The 18643-nt window shown below is 37.6% G+C and overlaps 2 protein-coding genes across 3 annotated transcripts in view; both read left to right on the top strand.

The window, feature by feature from the left end:
- Positions 1–8986, top strand: part of SOS2 (SOS Ras/Rho guanine nucleotide exchange factor 2) — a 72246-nt gene extending 63260 nt beyond the window's left edge. The window contains exons 20-23 of the mRNA XM_049897660.1: positions 3287–3548; positions 4076–4117; positions 7347–7456; positions 8486–8986. Coding sequence (XP_049753617.1) covers positions 3287–3548; positions 4076–4117; positions 7347–7456; positions 8486–8986 — 915 coding nt within the window. The remainder of the gene's footprint in view (positions 1–3286; positions 3549–4075; positions 4118–7346; positions 7457–8485) is intronic.
- Positions 8987–10791: 1805 nt separating this feature from the next.
- On the top strand, positions 10792–17511 carry VCPKMT (valosin containing protein lysine methyltransferase). 2 transcript variants are annotated; one of them, XM_049897662.1, is made up of 6 exons: positions 10792–11055; positions 11152–11262; positions 11427–11499; positions 12507–12626; positions 14019–14123; positions 16628–17511. In XM_049897662.1, the coding sequence occupies exons 1-6, from the start codon at positions 10793–10795 to the stop codon at positions 16640–16642; spliced, it is 687 nt and encodes a 228-aa protein (XP_049753619.1). In that variant the 5' UTR covers position 10792; the 3' UTR covers positions 16643–17511. The 2 variants fall into 2 exon arrangements, with proteins under 2 accessions (XP_049753619.1, XP_049753618.1); XM_049897661.1 differs by having other exon boundaries at positions 14019–17511.
- Positions 17512–18643: the final 1132 nt, after the last annotated feature.

The raw sequence follows: 18643 nt of genomic DNA, 5'->3' as shown, positions 1-18643 counted from the left end.
GAACAAAGGAAATGAAAAAACCTGAAAAGGAGTAAGCAGATGTACCATGACTCTTCTGACTTGAAAATGACTCTGGCCATTAGGGCGCCATGATCCATGGTTGCCACTGGAACTCACCTCTCCCTCTAGAATTTGCTGCTATAGTTCCGAGTTATTTTTGCGCTTTGCAGTGTCAACAATGGAAGACCATTTCTAAGAAGCTGAAAAAAGCAAGGTGTGGAAGGAAGTAAAAACATTTATAAAATACCAACTTTGGATCAAACAGTGAGCTCTAGGTAGTTTTACGCAGTCTTATCTTCACAGCAATTGTGTGATAAAGATTTTATCCTCATTTTACAAAAAAAACAAAAACCAAAAAATTGGGGCTCAAAGGGGTTAAGTAGCTTTTTCAAGGCTGCATAACAGTAGAGATTTTTAACTCAAGTTTTCTGAATGGGATTTCCGTGGTTTTTTTTTTCATTAAGTTATTGCTGCCTGAATTTTAAAGAAAAGGAGGGGGTTGGGGGAATGATAGCAATTTTCTCCAAAGACTTTCAGGCACTGTTACCAAGGTCATCCATTTAGTATAAAGAAGGGGCGGGGGGGAAGGAAATTTTTAAATTTCTGAAGCACCTAATACAGGCATACCTTGGAGATATTGTGGGTTCAGTTCCAGACATCACAATAAAGTGAATATCTCAATAAAACAAGTCACACGAGTTTTTTTGGTTTCCTAGTACATATAAACGTTCTGTTTATACTATACTGTAGTCTATTAAATGTGCAGTAGCATTATGTCTAAAAAAATGTACATAATTAAAAAAATACTTCATTGCTAAAAAATGCTAACCATCATCTGAGCCTTCAACAAGTCGTAAGTCTTTTTGCTAGTGGAGAGTCTTGCTTTGATGTTGGTGGCTGCTGACTACTCAGGGTGGTGGTTGCTGAAAGTTGGGGTGGCTGTGGCAATTTCTTAAAATAAGACAACAGTGATACTTGCCACATCAATTGACTGTTTCACATAAGATTTCTCTGTAGCATGCAGTGCTGTTCGATAGCATTTTACCCACTGTAGAACTTCTTTCAAAATTGGAGTCAGCCCTCTCAAACCCTTCCACTGCTTTATAGACCCAGTTTATGTAATATTCTAAGTCCTTTGTGGTTATTTCAACAATGTTCACAGCATCTTCGCCAGGAGTAGATTCTATCTCAAGCAACCACTTTGCTCATTCATAAGAAGCAACTCTTCATCCGTTAAAGTTTTATCAGGAGATTGTAGCAATTCAGTCGTATCTTCAGGCTCCTCTTCTAATTCTTTCTCTTGGTATTTCCACCACATCTACAGTTACTTCCTCCAGTGAAGTCTTGAACCCCTCAAAGTCATCCACGAAGGTTGGAATCAAAATGTTGATATTTTGACCTCCTCCCATGAATCATGAATTTCTTAATGGCATCTAGAATGGTGAATCCTTTCCAGAAAGTTTTCAATTTACTTTGCCCAGATCCATCAGAGGAATCACTATCTATGGCAGCTATAGCCTTACAAAATGTATTTCTTAAATAATAAGACTTGAAAATCAAAATTACTCCTTGATCCATGGGCTGCAGAAGAAATGTTATGTTAGCAGCCATGAAAACAACATTAGTCTCCTTATACATCTCCATCAGAGCTCTTCGGTGACCAGGTGCATTATCAGTGAGTGGTAATATTTTGAAAGGAATCTTTTTTTCTGAGCAGTAGGTCTCAACAGCGGGCTGAAGATATTCAGTGAACCATGTTGTCAACAGATGTGCTCTGTTTTCCATTTATAGAGCACAGGCAGAGTAGATTTAGCACAATTCTTAAGGGCCCTAAGATTTTTGGAATGGTAAATGAGTGTAGGCTTCAACTTAAAATCACCAGCTGCATTAGCCCCTAACAAGAGAGTCAGCCTGTCCTTTGAAGCTTTGAAGCCAGGCTATGAAGTCCTAGATGGCATCTTCTTCCAGTATAAGGCTGTTTCATCTACATTGAAAATCTGTTGTTTACTGTAGCCGCCTTCACCAAGTATCTTAGCTAGATCTTCTGGATAACTTTCTGCAGCCTCTACATTAGCACTCGCTGCTTCACCTCGCACTTTTATGTCATGGAGATGGCGTCTTTCCTTAAACCTCATGAACTAACTTCTCCTAGCTTCCAGCGTTTCTTCTGCAGCTTCCTGAACTCTCTCAACCTTCATAGAATTGAAGAGAGTTAGGGCTTTGCTCTAGATTAGGGTTTGGCTTAAGGGAATGTTGTGGCTGATTTGATCTTCTATCCCGACCACTAAAACTTTCTCCGTATCAGCAATAGGCCGTCTTGCTTTCTTATCATTTGTGTGTTCACTGGAAGTAGCACTCTTAATTTCCTTCAAGAACTTTTCCTTTGCATTCACAACTTGACTAACAGTTTGGCAAAAGAGACCTATCTCGGCTTTTGACATGCCTTCCTCACGAAGCTTGGTCATTTCTAGCTTTTGATTTAAAGTGAGAGATGTGCGACTCTTCCTTTCATGTGAACACTTAGAGGCCATTGTAGGGTTATTAATTGGCCTGATTTCAATATTGTCGTGTCTCAGGGAATAGGGAGGCCTGAGGAGAGAGATTGGGGGAGGAGGGGAACAGATGGTCAGTGGAGCAGTCAGAACACACACAGCATTTATTGATTATGTTCTCCATCTTATATGGGTGCGGTTCATGGCGCCCCAAAACAATGACAATAGTTACATTAAAGATCACTGATCACAGATCACCATAACAGATATAATAATAATGAAAAGTTTGAAATATTGCAAGAATTACCAAAATGTGACATAGAAACATGAAGTGAGCACGTGCTGTTGGAAAAATGGCACGGATAGACTTGGCTTGACGCAGGGTTGCTACAAACCTTCAATTTGTAAAAAACTCTGCGAATCGCAACAAAGTGAGGTGCGATAAAATTTGGCATGCCTGATATGTTGTATATATTATATCCCCAGTAAATATTTGTAAAACTGTGACAATTTGAAGAAGTTTATATTCAAATGTTTTAGGAGCATTCTATAGTTGTTTTTACAAAGATTTTCAAGAATTTTACTTTAATACTGTGAAAGGTTTACTTATATTCTCATCCATCTTAAACTTAAACCAACTAAATCCAGAGGTGTTCTACATAGAATGTTAGAAGCTGTGCTTATGATTGAGATTTTACTGTACCTCTCTTAACTGTATGCTTAAGATAGCTCTAAGACATAAAAAGAAAAGAGATACAAATATTAGTAATGTTAATTATGTTTGCTTTTCCTAGCCTAGGAAATCAACTTTCTCCTTAAAATCTCCTGGAATAAGGCCAAATGCAGGCCGACATGGCTCTACCTCAGGCACTTTACGAGGTCATCCAACACCATTAGAAAGAGAACCATGCAAAATAAGCTTTAGTCGCATTGCTGAAACCGAGCTTGAATCAACAATGTCGGCACCAACCTCTCCAAATACACCATCTACTCCACCAGTATCTGCTTCTTCAGAACTTAGTGTGTTTTTAGATGTGGATCTCAACAGTTCCTGTGGTAAGTACTCCAGATACAAACCATTTGGTAAAAAAAGGAATCTTCTGTTTTGGAAAATTGTCCTCATCTTTTTAATTAGTGAACCACAGAGTCCTTTGCAAACTATATTAGTGTGAAAAGTGACATCTAAATGTGAAAATAGTGATCAACCTAAGAGAGTGAAACATCATTTGTAAATTGTTTATCCATATTAGTTTTTAATTTATTCAACAGATATTTTAGTACCTTTTGGGTCACACTACCATGCTAAAGGGAACAATAGGCAGTGAAAAAGAAAATAAACAGGTAAGTTCTATGAGGGAAATTAAAAAGAGACTATGATAGAGAGGAAACCACTTAGGCTAAGAAAGGAAGAACATTCCAGGTACAAAGAGCAGCAGGCTCATTTTTTTAAAAATTAACATGGCAAAAGATGATAAAATTCTGTGCTCTGTGTGTGTTATTACATAAGTTACTTTATGCAAACATATTTTAAAAATAAAACCGTACATGTTACCTTCCTTTTCATATTGTTCTCATTCCAACAGGCAGCAATAGCATCTTTGCTCCAGTCCTCTTGCCACATTCAAGTAAGTAATAATTTTGAGTTGATTCTGATGAAGTAACTGTAAAGATAATATCTGGTTGATTAGATTTACATTTCAGTATTTGTATTTTAACATTTAAAGAATAAGAAGTAGAAGAAATTCTCATAAATTGAATTATTTGCATACAATTGTGTATCATTTAAACTTTACTATATATATATATTTTTTTTTTTTCTTTTTTCCATCATCTTACAACCTGTCTGTGTTCTAGGGTTGTGTGATCCTGATCAGATTACTTAACATCTCCAACCTGGTTTACCAAATGAGATAACCATGTAGAACACCTAGCACATTGCTTGGCACAGAGCAAGCAATGATTTCATGTCATTTCCCTCTCCCCTTCCCCACCCTTTCCAATTCATTTTCCCATAGGATTAAAATGCTAAATGTTTCCCATAGGGATAAAAAGCTAGCCATCTATCACTTATTTCTCACATCATTTTATTAATAAAGGCGGTATTTAAGTAAAGCACTATTCTACCGTTTTTTATTTGATCGTAATTTATTACATAAGCACTGTTAACTTTTTCTCTATGGTCATTTGTTTAAAACAAAACGATCCAAAAAGTAACCCAGCAGCCTCAGGAATAATTCCCCTTATTTGGAGAAAGTCTGCATCTTGCATAGTAAATTATATATACATTAGCTAATAGCAAGAGAATGCTTGTCTTATAAGAAAAATAAGTTTAGTCTTTTAAATGCTTAATTCTAGACTTTCTTTTAATTATTTAACAATTTTATCACAGTGATGTGTGGATAGAGTTTAAAAGGCAGATAGTACTAAAACACCTAAAATGAAATTAACTGCAGTTCTGTGACCCATGTCTTCTACCCACTTATCGTATTCTCCAATTACAAACTTCCACATTTCTAAATGATGTGTTTATATTCAACGCGGCTCCCCAAGATTATTGAGCTGGCAGGGCAATTCAGAGTTCTCAATCTGTGGCTTCCATCTCTGGGTCTTGAGCAGCTATTTCATTTTCTAGCTAGCAGGAAGGTGGTGAAGGGCAAGGAGCTTTGTTATAAAAAACATGATCTGGGAGTTGTACACATCATTCCTGCTCTCATCCCATTGACCAGAACTTAATCACATGGACATACCTAGCTCCAAGGGAGGCTAAAAAATGTCTCTAACTAGGCAGCCATTTGTCTTGCTAAAAGTCATGAACAAAAGAAAAGGTTTACTGGGGGACAGTTAGAATTCTCTATCATAATATGTTCAAAAAACTTTTAGGATATTCTCTTTATTCCTGATCTATAAATTCACAGTGACCTGCTTCGATGTGGGTCTTTTTTCCTTTCATTTTGCTGTCTACTTAGTGAGCCTTTTAAATTTGGAGATACGTGTCTTTGATTTCTGGAAGATATTCCTTGTATTGGTTTGTTAATAATTTCTTCCCCATGATTTTCTCTGACCCCTTTTTGAAACTCCTTTCCCTTATCTTGTGTATCCTGGATTGATCCTCTAATTTTCTTTTATCTTCTGTTGCCCATCTCTTTTGTTCTTGTTTTGTTTCCTTATTTGTTAGGGGCACATTCTGTAGTAGATAGCTACCTGAGAAAGGATTCATGGGATATAAAGTTTTTGAGTTCTTGCATTTCTTCATTTTGTCTTCCAGTGCTGCTTCTTTTTTTTTTTTAATCTATCACGATTTTGAATTTTCAAGAATTCTTTCTAGTTCCCTCTAATTATTCCTTTTTTATAGCATCCTATTCTGGTTTCATGGTTCAACTGTGTTATCTCTCTTAGAATATTAATTATAGTATTTTTGAAAATTTTTGTTTGCTTCTGGTATTGCCTCTTTTCTCTGAGCTCCTTCAGAGTTGTAGTGCCTTGTCTTTCATATTGGAGGCTTTCCTTTCTTTTTTGATATCCTTAGCTTTTTGTTAATATTTTAGAGTGAGACAATATAAAACTGATGGGAAGCCCTATATCTGGAAGCAGAATATGTTGACTCATAGATTTCACTGTAAAGTGATGGAGTGGTGAGATTTTTTTACTGAGGGAATCCCCAAATGTCAGTATCTCTAGGACTGTTTTAGTTTTTCCAGAGCCTTCTCCTTGAATCTCCTGTCTGGGGTTCTCAACATTTACTATGAATCTCTTGCATTTTCAGCACAGCATCCTACTAGTGTTACCCAGGTTTGGGGTTTAGATTCTTCAGAAATAAAACCTCCAGTCTCCTGTCGGGGTAAGAATGAGATACTTGCCTGGCTCTTGTCTGGCCTCACTGAGTGGGAGATAGGGGATGGGCTTCTAATTGCTGCTTATACAGATCTATCCATGTCCTCTGTTTTCATGCCCATGCTGTCCATTGTACCAAGTGCCTTTAACACTTGGTCTCTCCTTTGTTCAGGGTGACAATTTTGCCTCTGCCTGTCAGTATCTCCATCTATAAGACTTTAGGTTTCATCTTCCTCCATTTGTGTCTGCCATATACATTGTAGTTTCAGGATTTAGATGTTCTTGGCTCTATTGAAGTTTATGTTTGTTTCTCACTTCTCTTGTTGTCTTATGGTAGAAATGTCTTTACTATGTCATTTTAGAACCAGCAGTTCTAAACATTGTGTTGAATGATAGTAAAATACATGTTCCGTAAGAAAACTTCATGCTTTAAAATTTAATAAAAAATATTGAGAATAATGATATAAAATTTTGAATGTCCTAAACCAAATCACTAAAAAAAAAGTATTTATGGTAAGTATTAAAAGTACTCACACACAATGGGAAAAAGCAACATTTCATTAACAACGGGCATTAATAGATAGTTCACATGAAAGAAAATTCATCTTGTAAAGAAACATGGGTAACTGAGATAATCATTTTGAGCTGCTATTCTCAGTCTTTAGAGTTAACTTTTTTTTCCCCATCAGTCGCTGGGGTTACTAGGAAGTATGAGAAAGCCTGTGTTAAAAGGTACCTTCATACATTACCTATTCCAGATAAATTGGTATGTTAGTATGACCCTTTTGTAAAGTAATCTGAAAATACAGTATTGGGCACCATATTAGGTGTTGGGGGTACAAAAACTAATATACACACTCCCCTTAAAGAGCATATGGTTTAATGGACAGAATAGATAAACTAATGGTAACACAAATGCCATAGCAAAGGTAATCACAGGCTCAATATGGCTGTCTTTTGATAAAAATTTGGTCTTACTATTGCTCTGTGAATTCTGGCTAAATTAATCTTTTCCCCCCTTAGAGTCTTTCTTCAGTTCATGCGGTAGTTTACATAAACTAAGTGAAGAGCCACTGGTTCCTCCTCCTCTTCCTCCTCGAAAAAAGTTTGACCACGATGCTTCAAATTCCAAGGTAGCCTATAGGACTTAGGTTTGCCTTAGCTTAATCAAAGTTCTGAATCTTTCAAATAGTGTTCTTTCTTATAAAGACTCTGTTGAAAAAGTACTTTTTTTAAATAAATGTTTAATCCTCTTAGTACCTTTTCTAAGAAAGAGGCTGGGTAGATTTCACTGATACTTAGAAGTACTCAGTACTCTGAAAACCTTTAATATTCAAAGTATTCTTCAAACTTTCAAATCCCAAAAACCCCATTGCTGCTGAGTCGATTCCAACTCCACAGTGACCCTATAGGACAGAGTAGAACTATCCCATAGGGTTTCCAAGGCTGTAATCTTTATGGAAGTAGACGGCCACATCTTTCTCCTGTGGAGCCACTGTTGGGTTGGAACTGCCAACCTTTCGGTTAGTAGCCGAGTACTTAACCACTGCACAGCAGGGCTCCTTAAACTTCCAAACAGGACTTCTCAAACTTTATGGTGCATCAGAATCACTCAGAGGGCTTATTGGGATCAGATTGTTGGGCCCTACCCCGAGAGTTTCTGATTCAGTAGGTCTGGCGTGGGACCTGAGAATTTGAATTTCTAACAAGTTCCCTAGTGGTGATTGTTCTTGAGTCACAGTTTGAGAACCACTGCTTTAAGCTTCCGTGGGAAAAGCAGAAGTACGTGCCCAGGAAGCAGAAGCTGGACAGTAAGCTCTCTTGACATACTCTTCTTTTGTGTCTAGAAAGCTTTGTATTAGTTTTACTTGCTTGTCTATTATTATAAATAATAATTCATACATTTACGAACTGTATACACAAAGCCTTGAGCTTAGATGTTCTACAATAGAACATTTCATATATAAAAATATTAAACTGGGCCCTGAGTTAAGCTGGGAGGAAATTTACTCATAAACCTGATAATTAAACCAGATTAGTCTGTTTCGACCCTCTGAATTTAACTTGGTGTACATAATTATTTTTTGATCTTTAAATTTTTTTTTTCTTACAAATTTCTCAGGAAAACAGAGGTATAGTTAAATTTTATTTTTATTTTTGAGGGAAATATGAAATCTGATGATGACCCCCCTGCTATTCCACCAAGACAGCCGCCTCCTCCAAAGGTAAAACCTAGAGTTCCTGCTCCTAGTGGTGCATTTGATGGGCCTCTACATAGTCCACCTCCACCGCCGCCAAGAGATCCTCTTCCTGATACTCCTCCACCAGTTCCCCTTCGGCCTCCAGAACACTTCATAAACTGTCCATTTAATCTTCAGCCACCTCCAATGGGACACCTTCACAGAGATGTCAGAGACGCTAGTACGAGTCCAAATTCACCAAACACTCCTCCTAGCACACCCTCTCCGAGGGTACCACGTCGATGCCATGTGCTCAGTTCTAATCACAATAATCTTCCTCATCCTCCAGCTCCCCCTGTTCCACCAAGGCAGAATTCAGGCCCTCACCTACCCAAACTGCCACCAAAGACTTACAAACGGGAGCTGTCGCACCCCCCATTGTACAGATTACCTTTGCTGGAAAATGCGGAAACTCCTCAGTGACCTTAGCCATATGTAGTCATTGACACTGGAATGGTATTTGTAAAGTTCTCTTTTTTATTTATTCAAAAAAAGGCATAGTATTTTAGTACTTTTTACAAAAAAAATGCTCTTACAAAAATGCTACTGATCAAATAAGCTTTTAAAAATTGGAAAAATAAAAATACAAAAGTTTTTCACCATTATCCTCAGGTGATCAGTGGCATTGCCTTGTCTTAGATCCTCAGTGCTGCCTAAAGGCCAGTATAAAGAATTTATATTTGCACTGTAGACTCTGCTAAAATACGGTTTAAAGTGACATTGATTGCACTGAAAGGGGCTAGCGCATTTGTGGAATTTTTCAAATTTGAGTAATAAAGGCCTTTTTAAGGCAATGAATTTACACAGATATAGGGGGTGTATAGTGTTACTGCTTTTTAAACCTCTTTGGCCATCTTCTAGTTTTTCCTACATCTAGGAGAATTATGAATAACACCTACTCTTCTTAAACTCTTTAATGCCATGTCTTAAATGCCAGTATTTGCTGCTGAAGACAAAAATGAAAAGTAGAATGAAAACAGTAGAGTGCACTGTGTTTATTACTTTGTCAAAATGTAAAGAAACACTACCTAACTCAGTTATTCACAGGAAAAAAGGGCCCATTATATAGCATGTATCTCATTCAATTGTGCCTTTTGTTTTTGCAGACTAAGGTATCTTTAGCTAATGAGTTGCCTGTTGTTTTGGAAAAACAAATATGCCATGTATGTACAGTTTTGTTTATATTGTATATTTAAAGATAATGCTAATAACCTATATGAATTTAAGTGACTTGAGGCTTATAATACAATCTGCTACTTTACTAATTCATAAATTCAAATGAAAAGCTTCTTGTGGCATAGGAACCAAATCTGCCTTGCCTTCAACAAGTAACTTTATAAATCTCATGTTAACTGAAAATTTTAAAATACCTATTTTTTAGATTGATAATATTTAAACCAGCAAATACCTAAAGCTTTATTAAACTTTTTTTTATCAGAGAAGTGAGTAAAACTTTTATTTGCCATTCAGACATCTTCATTCAGAGTAATGAAAGCATGTTTTGATGGAAGTGCCGTAGCAGCAGTTGTAAAGTAGCCAAAAGCCACGTTGTTTTATTTACTGGTCTGTGGCCTTTTACTGTGCTTTGTATCAGAGTTCTTAACAAGATTAATAAATCACCCCAGTCTTAATTTTTAAAAGACTTTTAAAATGCGTTTTCCCTATAAGGAGCAAAAAGGGGGAGGTTGGCGAGTTTTGTAGAGATAATATACTCACACATTATTTTCAATATTTTGTGCAATTTAAATTACATATCTCAGAGAATTTAAGGGATGTACATTTTAAGGGATAGGTTTGCCTTCACTGTTAAATGAAAGCGGCAAGCTTCCGGCAACCTTTATTATGCATCATAGGATTTTATAGTCATCCTTTGGTAGGATCTTGGAAGCTGCCAATAACAACTGTGGAATAAATCTCCCATCAGGTAAAAACACTCAAATTGATTTTGTTTCTCAAAAGAGCAGAGTATAACACTCGCCTTGTGTGGAAAAGTGATTTAAATTGCCTGTTTGTTAAGCCAAACTTGTAATTTGGGGTAGAGGAAGGTGGACAAAAGTGTACGAGATGCGGCTGTTCCCGGGCTCGGCCACGCCCCGGAAACGCTGCCTTCCAGGCTTTGCGCGTTTGCGCGCGCGCAGTGGCGCCAATGCCCGCCACTAGGAGGCGCCGGGCCGTGGGCGGTGTGGGTGTGACGTCACAGTGTTCGTCTCTTCGGGGTGCCGGGCAGTCATGGCGGCTAATGCGGGGTACTCGGAGGAGTCGCTGCGAAGCTTTGTGAGGACTTTGGAGAAGCGGGATGGCACGGTGTTACGACTGCAGCAGTATGGGTCTGGCGGCGTGGGCTGCGTGGTTTGGGACGCTGCCATTGTCCTTTCTAAATATTTAGAAACGCCTGGGTTTTCTGGCGACGGGGCCCACGCGCTGGCCCAGCGGTCGGTGCTGGAACTGGGCTCCGGCACCGGGGCGGTGGGGCTTATGGCCGCTACTCTCGGGTAAGTTGGGAGTAGGGATGCCGCTTTGTCTCGGGAAACCATGATTACTGGTTTCCCACCCTTCTGCTTCCACTGTCAATCGTCGTTATTTTATAGGGCAGATGTTGTGGTCACCGACCTTGAGGAATTGCAAGACTTGCTGAAAATCAATATTAATATGAACAAGGAACTTGTCACTGGTTCTGTTCAAGCCAAGGTACTGAAATGGTTTGTATGGCCTTTCAGCTTGTTTTAAGATACCGATTTGTCGTTTGCTGTAAATTGCGTTTCATTAAGAGCATGGTTAATACGACTTTCCAGTTCTTTTTATAAACACAAGAGCATTTAAAAGTATTAAAGCAAAGTTAAAATGTTTATCTTAAATTTTTAAGGGGGGAAGAAACAGAAGACTTCCCTTCTCCACCAGACTACATACTGATGGCCGACTGCATATACTATGAGGAGGTAATTCAACAACTGAAGGCTCTTTCTTTAAAAGACACACCACATTTCCTGTATTCTAAAATACACATTTTCCCACGTTATTAGTTTCCATGGAGTATCTATAACCCACGGCCGTCAAGTCGACTCATAGCGACCCTATAAAAGTACAATTGTCCCCATAAGGTTTCCAAGGAGCGGCTGGTGGATTCATTTAGCAGCTGAGCTCTTAACCACTTAGCCACTGGGCACACAGTTGATGACTTTTGGTGTTCGTTGAGCCTTTGTTTAAGTAACGCTGGTTTCATGGCAAAATCTAAGACAAGGTCTATGCCCTGCAGTCAGTCCTAGTTATGAAGACTAGTTACAAAGGGGCTGTAAGGACAGGAGGAGTAAAGAGAAAGATGAAGATAACTGAGGACTACATACATATACTGATGATTAACATATAGGCCTATGGCATATGTTAAGATGTTACTTGTGTTTTCCTGGAGGCTTCAGTAAAAATTTTAAAGGATTTTGCAATTTGGAACTATTACGAAAGGCTAAGATTGTCTTCTTTGCTTTTTTTTTTTTCAAACATTAGCTGTCCCAGTGAATATTTTAACCAAGACATTGAGAATTAGGTTGTATTATAAAGAATTCATTTTCTGTGACAAGATTTATTAGACTCATGGAACAATTTTTCATTAAATACCAGTTTGTATAACGTGGGCATCACTCATTTTTAAATAGTGAGCATTAAGTCAGCCTGTGTTCAAGTTAGTATCGGACTTGGTCTGGTAGGGTAAATTGTTGGTTGTTTGAATTTCAAGTTAAATTAGATTAAATAAAGTTAAAATTGAGAATGTAGCTGACTCCATTTGTTTTACCAACCATTAGGTACTGAGCTTAACTTAAGCATACTTCGTTGGATTGGTTCAAGGCGAATGAAAATGTAGGGGAATTACAATTACTCCCTCCACTTCCCCATACCTCTTTTATAGTAGAAAAATTTTGAAATTATAAGAAATATATTCTTTTTTGGACAGTCTTTGGAGCCACTGCTGAAAACCCTAAAAGATCTCAGTGGATCTGAAACTTGTATTATATGTTGTTACGAACAACGAACGATGGGAAAAAATCCAGAAATTGAGAAAAAGTATTTTGAGGTAAGTACTAGCTTTTTCTTTGTAGTGATTGTCTTTCAGGGAGGCTGTTAGTTGACTGTTCAAGTATATGATGGTCATGTTGGGTGGAAAAAGTATTTTGCTAATATGAACCCAAGGAGACGATCCTTCACATCCTACCATTCTATCAAATCTCTTGCCCTTTTCTTTTTCTCTCCATCTTTTCTGACAGTTCTTTTTTCTTTTCTAATAATTTAATCTATTATTTCCAAGATAGTATACAGCGATAATACTCTTGTCTGTATTTTTTTGGAAAATTTTCAGTGTTTTTTTAATTAAACATGATTCTGGGTTTTGGGAATATGTTAACGATACATATATTTTGGAGAATACGTCTTAGAAATACACAAGTGATAAATTTTTACTTCTGTGTTTTCCTCTACATTTTTATGAAACTTCTAACCTAGGTATCCTATGTATTTTCAGCTTTTTTCCCCCCTACTTTTTATTTTGAAAGAATTACAGATTCATGGGAAGTTGCAAAAGTAGTACATACAGTTCCATGTATCTTTCCCCCAGCACTGACCTAAACCCTATTCATGGACAAAAATCCATCACATTACAAGTGACTCTTCTGTAGGGTGCATCTATAACCAGTTACTGTTGAGTCAGTTCTGACTTACGTCGACCCCATGTGTTTCAGAGTAGAATTGTGCTACGTAGAATTTTCATTGGCTGATTTTTTGCAAGTAGATCACCAAGCCTTTCTTTCAAGGTGCCCTGGGGTAGATTCAGACCTCCAACCTTTCAGTTAACAGCTGAGTGTGTTAACCATTTGTACCAACCAAGGTATCTATATAGCCCTGCAGTTTCGTTAACTAAAAGGGCTATTTTAGTTTCATGAGAGAGTAGGTAGATTACTCTGCCTCAGATAAAAAACAAAAAAAATAACCAAACCCAGTGCTGTCGAGTCGATTCCGACTCATAGCGACCCTACAGGACAGAGTAGAACTGCCCCATAGAGTTTCCAAGGAGTGCCTGGCAGATTCGAACTGCCAACCCTTTGGTTAGCAGCCGTAGCACTTAACCACTACGCCACCAGGGTTTCCTGCCTCAGATAACGTGTGTTAAAATTTTTTTTATGTATTTCTTGAATATGAAGGCTGTAATTGAACTTGTAATATCTTAAACATTTTGTTGAGATAAAATATATGTTAAAAAGCACATGTTTCAAGTGCTCAGCTCAGTTTTTCCTGTGTATACACCCAAGTAACTGCCACCCAAGATCAAGCTATAGATCATATTCAGGGTCAGTAGGCTCCCACGTGCCCCTTTCCAGTCAGTACTCCCCCAAAGGTAATCACCGTTCTGACTTCAGTCACTATAGATCAGTTTCTATGAATGAATTTGAAATATTCTCTTTTAAATTTATAGCTCCTTCAGCAGGACTTTGACTTTGAAAAAATTCCTTTGGAAAAACATGACGAAGAATATCGAAGTGAAGATATTCATATTTTATACATCAGGAAAAAAAAATCGGTAAATAGATTCCTGGCTCTTCATCCTCTGAGGAGATTTCATCAGCTAGAAACTGTCTCTGGGCTGAGGTGTGGTGTAGGGATTAGTTTGATGTGGATAAACAGCTATGATTTGCTGGACCCGGGCACTGACTCTCAGTGTTCGGATCACTTAACCTATCTGGCCTTGGAGTCTTCCTCTAAAATAAGGCTCTTTTGTAAAGATCCTTTTCAACTCTAAGTTTTTTAAAACATTGGGCATCGCCTCTGACAAATGATTTAGCTACTTAAAAACTTCTGTTATTTCTGAGAAATTTTAAAATACCAGTTCTAACCTTTTTGAACTTTAATCATTCAGACTGTTAATAGGGCTGATCTGCCCATTATGTGGCCTTTAATTAAGTAGACTTTATGTATGTTCCCCCTTTTTGGTGCTACCTTTGACTGTTAAACACTTACCACACAATATGCAAGTGGCCTGTATGACTACCTTGAATTTGAGCCTGTGTTATTAGGTGCCGTCAGGTTGATTCTGACTCATAGTAACCCTAGGTACAACAGGATAAAACTGCCCAGTTCTTGACCATCCTCACAGTTGTTGTTATGCTTGAGCCCATTGTTGCAGCCACTGTGTCAATCCATCTGGTTGAGAGTCTTCCACTTTTTTGTTGACCCTGTACCAAGTGTGATGTCCTATCTCCAGGGACTGGTCCCTTCTGATAACGTGTCCAAAGTATGTGAAATGAGGTCTTGCCATCCTTGCTTCTGAGGAGCATTCGGCTGACGGGAGGAATTACATGTCATCCATTTTTGTATCCCCAGCATCTTTTGTATATGTGACTGATACAAGGGCAGCAACGTGATGAATGTTATGAATTAAGGATGCTAAATTTAATAAGCCCCACTTGTTACTGTTATCTTTGCATTGATGGAATTTGTTGGTGTCGCTTTCAGAAGCAAATATAACTAGTTGTTTTAGAGGGTAGGGATAGGTGTTAGGACTATAAGGGAAAGGGGGCGGTGAAATTAGTAATTCAGATCAACCAACATTTAAATGCCAGGTTTCTGGAGACACAAAGATAAAAAATGTTTTGTACCTTGAGAAATCCAGTTTTAGTTGAAGCAGTTGTGCAGTTTTATAAATAGAAACTTTTAAGGCATAAGGATTTTGAGTTTCATTAATATAAAGTCTTTTTTGATTTGTAGAGAACTGAGATATACTTCACATACCATAAAATTGGCCCTTGTAATGCATACAATTCAGTAGTTCACAGAGTTGTGTAACCATCACCACTATCTAATTTTAGGACATTTTCATTGCCCAAAAAAAAAATCCCATACCCTTTAGCAGTCATTACCGTTTCCTCATGGCAGTCACCAATCTATTCTCTTTTTTTTCTAGATTTTCCTATTCTGGGTGTTTCATTTAAATGACATCACACAGTATATGGCCTCCTGTGTCTGGCTTTCGCTCAGCACCATTTTCAGGGTTCATCCATGTTGTGACAAGCAGCAGCTCTTCACTCCTTTTTGTGGCTGAATAATATTCCTTTATATGGATATGTCATACTACCGATCCATTCATCAGTTGATGGACATTTGGGTTGTCTCCACTTTTAGGCTATTCTGAATAATACTGCTGTGCACATTCATGTAAAAGTTTTTGTGTGAATATAGGTTTTCAGTTCTTTTGGGTATATACCTCTGAGTGGAATTGATGGTAACTCTTCGTTTAACTTTTTGACAAACTGCCAAACAGCTGCACCAGTTTACAGCCCCATCAGAAGTGGATGAGGGTTCCAGTTGTCCACATCCTCACCAAAGCTTGTTATTGTCTTTTTTTTTTTTCTTATAGGCATCTTAAAAAAAAAAATCATTGCAATTCCAACTCATAGCAACCCTATAGGACAGAGTAGAACTGCCCCAAAGGGTTTCCAAGGAGCGCCTGGTGGATTGAAACTGCTGAGGTTTTGGTTAGCAGCCGTAGCTCTTAACCACTACCACTAGGGTTTCCAATAGCCATCTTAGTGGGTATGAAATGGTTTCATTGTAGTTTTGATTTGCATTTCTCTAGTGGCCAATAATGAAGAAAAAAAAAAAAATTTTTTTTTTTAATCATAAGCACCATTTTATGTGCTTATTGTAGAAATATTTTGCCTGTTTTTAAATTGGGTTGTCTCTTTATGGTTGAGTTGTAGGAGTTCTTTATGTATTCTGGATATTAGATCCTTATCTAACATATGATATGCAAATACTTTCTCCCATTCTGTGTGTTGTCTTCGCTGTCTGTAGTGTGTCCCTGTGAAGCACAAAATATTTTAATTTTGGTAATGACCAATTTCTTTGTTGTTTCTTTGATTGCCTGTTCTTTAGGTGTTAGCAGAGAACCATCTCTAAACGTGTATACATGGTTGTTCATTTGAATTGCCTTTAGCACACTACGCATAATACCTAGTATTAGTATCTAGTAAATACTTCACTGGTAATGAGAAATCAATCTTTAAAGTTTCTCTTTTTCTGTTTCAGAAATTTCAGTCGTGAATCCTTTACCTATCTTATCCAAGCCTCATGACAACCTGGATAACTTAAGGTTGTATGAAGCATGTGAATACAGCATGAGAGGATTGTGTTCACAGATTTTTCCCAGCATGACCTTAAAGAGCCAATGCACAGATGGCAACCACCATGAACTGCCTGAAATGAAAAAAAAAAAATAACTGCCTGTCTTCCAGTGGGCCTGAAATCCAACATAGGTTACTTAGTTCAGCATGAAGCTCTTCTTAGAAGAAACATTGTGAATCATTTGCTCCTCAAATAAAGACTGATACCGAGGTTAGCCTAAAATCTGCCAAAAATAAACAGTGAAGCAGCACTGTTGACTTTGCATATTTTCAGGAAACTTGAGATAAATTAATCAGATTTCTAAATAGAGATATTTATTACTGTAGTATGCTGTTTTAAATGTAAGCCAGTGAATTTTAGTTTGTATTCATGATAAATTTTTAAGTTTTTGATTTTATACATAATTATGCAGTTTTTATCTTGTCTTTCATTTCATTGCTTCTAAGATAATGTTAATCCTTTTAAAAAGCTGAGAATATTGTCTTGTGTACCTGTATCAGCCAAAGTATGTCTTATTTTCCTCTACCATACATTTCTATGTGATTTAGATAGTGAATTATACTGTGGTGCGTTACTGAGAAGAAAGTAAGAGAAACCTGGAGATTTGGGGGGAGGGGAGGCAATTATATAGATTTGTTCGTTTGAAAATGATATAAGAATAGAAAGCCCAGTTTCAGGCTTATACACTTTCCCTACATGTATGCTAAAAACACTGGTGTTAAGCTAACTTGTGTATGTGAAACAGTAGAATAACTACCAGTGTAGTTCTAAAGAAATGTACAAAATGATTTTGACTCTGTAGTCTCTGTGTTATCATGATAGTTACCTGTTCATATAGACTAATCTGTCAAGGACTTCAGTTACCCCTTTTCCAAAGGATAATAGTAAGGAGATGAAATTCGGTACTTATAAGCATTGGTGCTAGATGGCTTTGAAGAAAATGAAAATCTAAAGCAGGTGACTTTTCAAGAAAGCAAAAGTAGCCCTTTTTGGAGAAATGAAGGATCAAACAGTTCTTTGCTTCATGCTTGCTTCAATATTGAAAGTTCTTTGCTTAGCTTCATAATACTTTGTTTCAAAATATTTTATTCATTCTGCCCTTAGCATTTCCTTAAGCGGCTTACCAAGCAGTTGTGTTGTTGGTACTGCAGAGTTAGTGTAATCTAAGTATATATAATACTTTAATAGATATTGACACCACTAGCTGTTTATCAGCGGAGTCTTAGGATAAATGACCACTTTCTAGTTTTTCCCATGACATTATGGAACTTGTGAGTTTGACATTGACTAGCTATAGTAGTCCACCCAGATTCCTCGGCCCCTTCTCACCATTTTTCATGCCCCCCCTTTCAATGTCCTTCTAATACCTGTGGGTCTTTGGCGTGAAGTTCCCATTGGCATAACTATAAAAACCTAGCTCCTTTACCTCAGACTGCTGCAACTTAACACTCCAAAGGTTCCCGGAGGAATCAGTGGGACTTTGTAGGAGATTACACCCTTGCTTGATTTTCTTCCTTCCCTGTCCTGCTATTCCTACTCCCTTACTGGCCTCTGGCATTACCTCAGTAAGGGCACACACTCATCTGAGTTTGCATATGCTAAAGTTTCTTCTGGGGTACTGACCTGGAATTTTGTATGTAAGTATACAGTAGTTTTAGCATATGAAAGAAAAAGCAAAAGTCACATAGCTGGCCTAAGCTTACAGGAGTGAAGTATAGACTAAGACTGCTTTAGTCTTATAAATGCTACAACTCCAGTGATTGGAAGGAACACTGATTAGAAAAATTAAAATTAGAAGTTTTAAGTACCTCAGATGTAACAGAATGTCCAGTAGGATTTTTTTACTGTTCTGAGATAAGCTGGATAGCCAAAGCTGAGGTCGAAAGGTATGATGTCTCCCACATTCTAAGATCAAAGTCC

Source organism: Elephas maximus, chromosome 10 (assembly GCF_024166365.1).
Source record: "Elephas maximus indicus isolate mEleMax1 chromosome 10, mEleMax1 primary haplotype, whole genome shotgun sequence".
Lineage (NCBI taxonomy): Eukaryota > Metazoa > Chordata > Mammalia > Proboscidea > Elephantidae > Elephas > Elephas maximus.
This window is presented reverse-complemented; position numbering and strand designations above follow the sequence as displayed.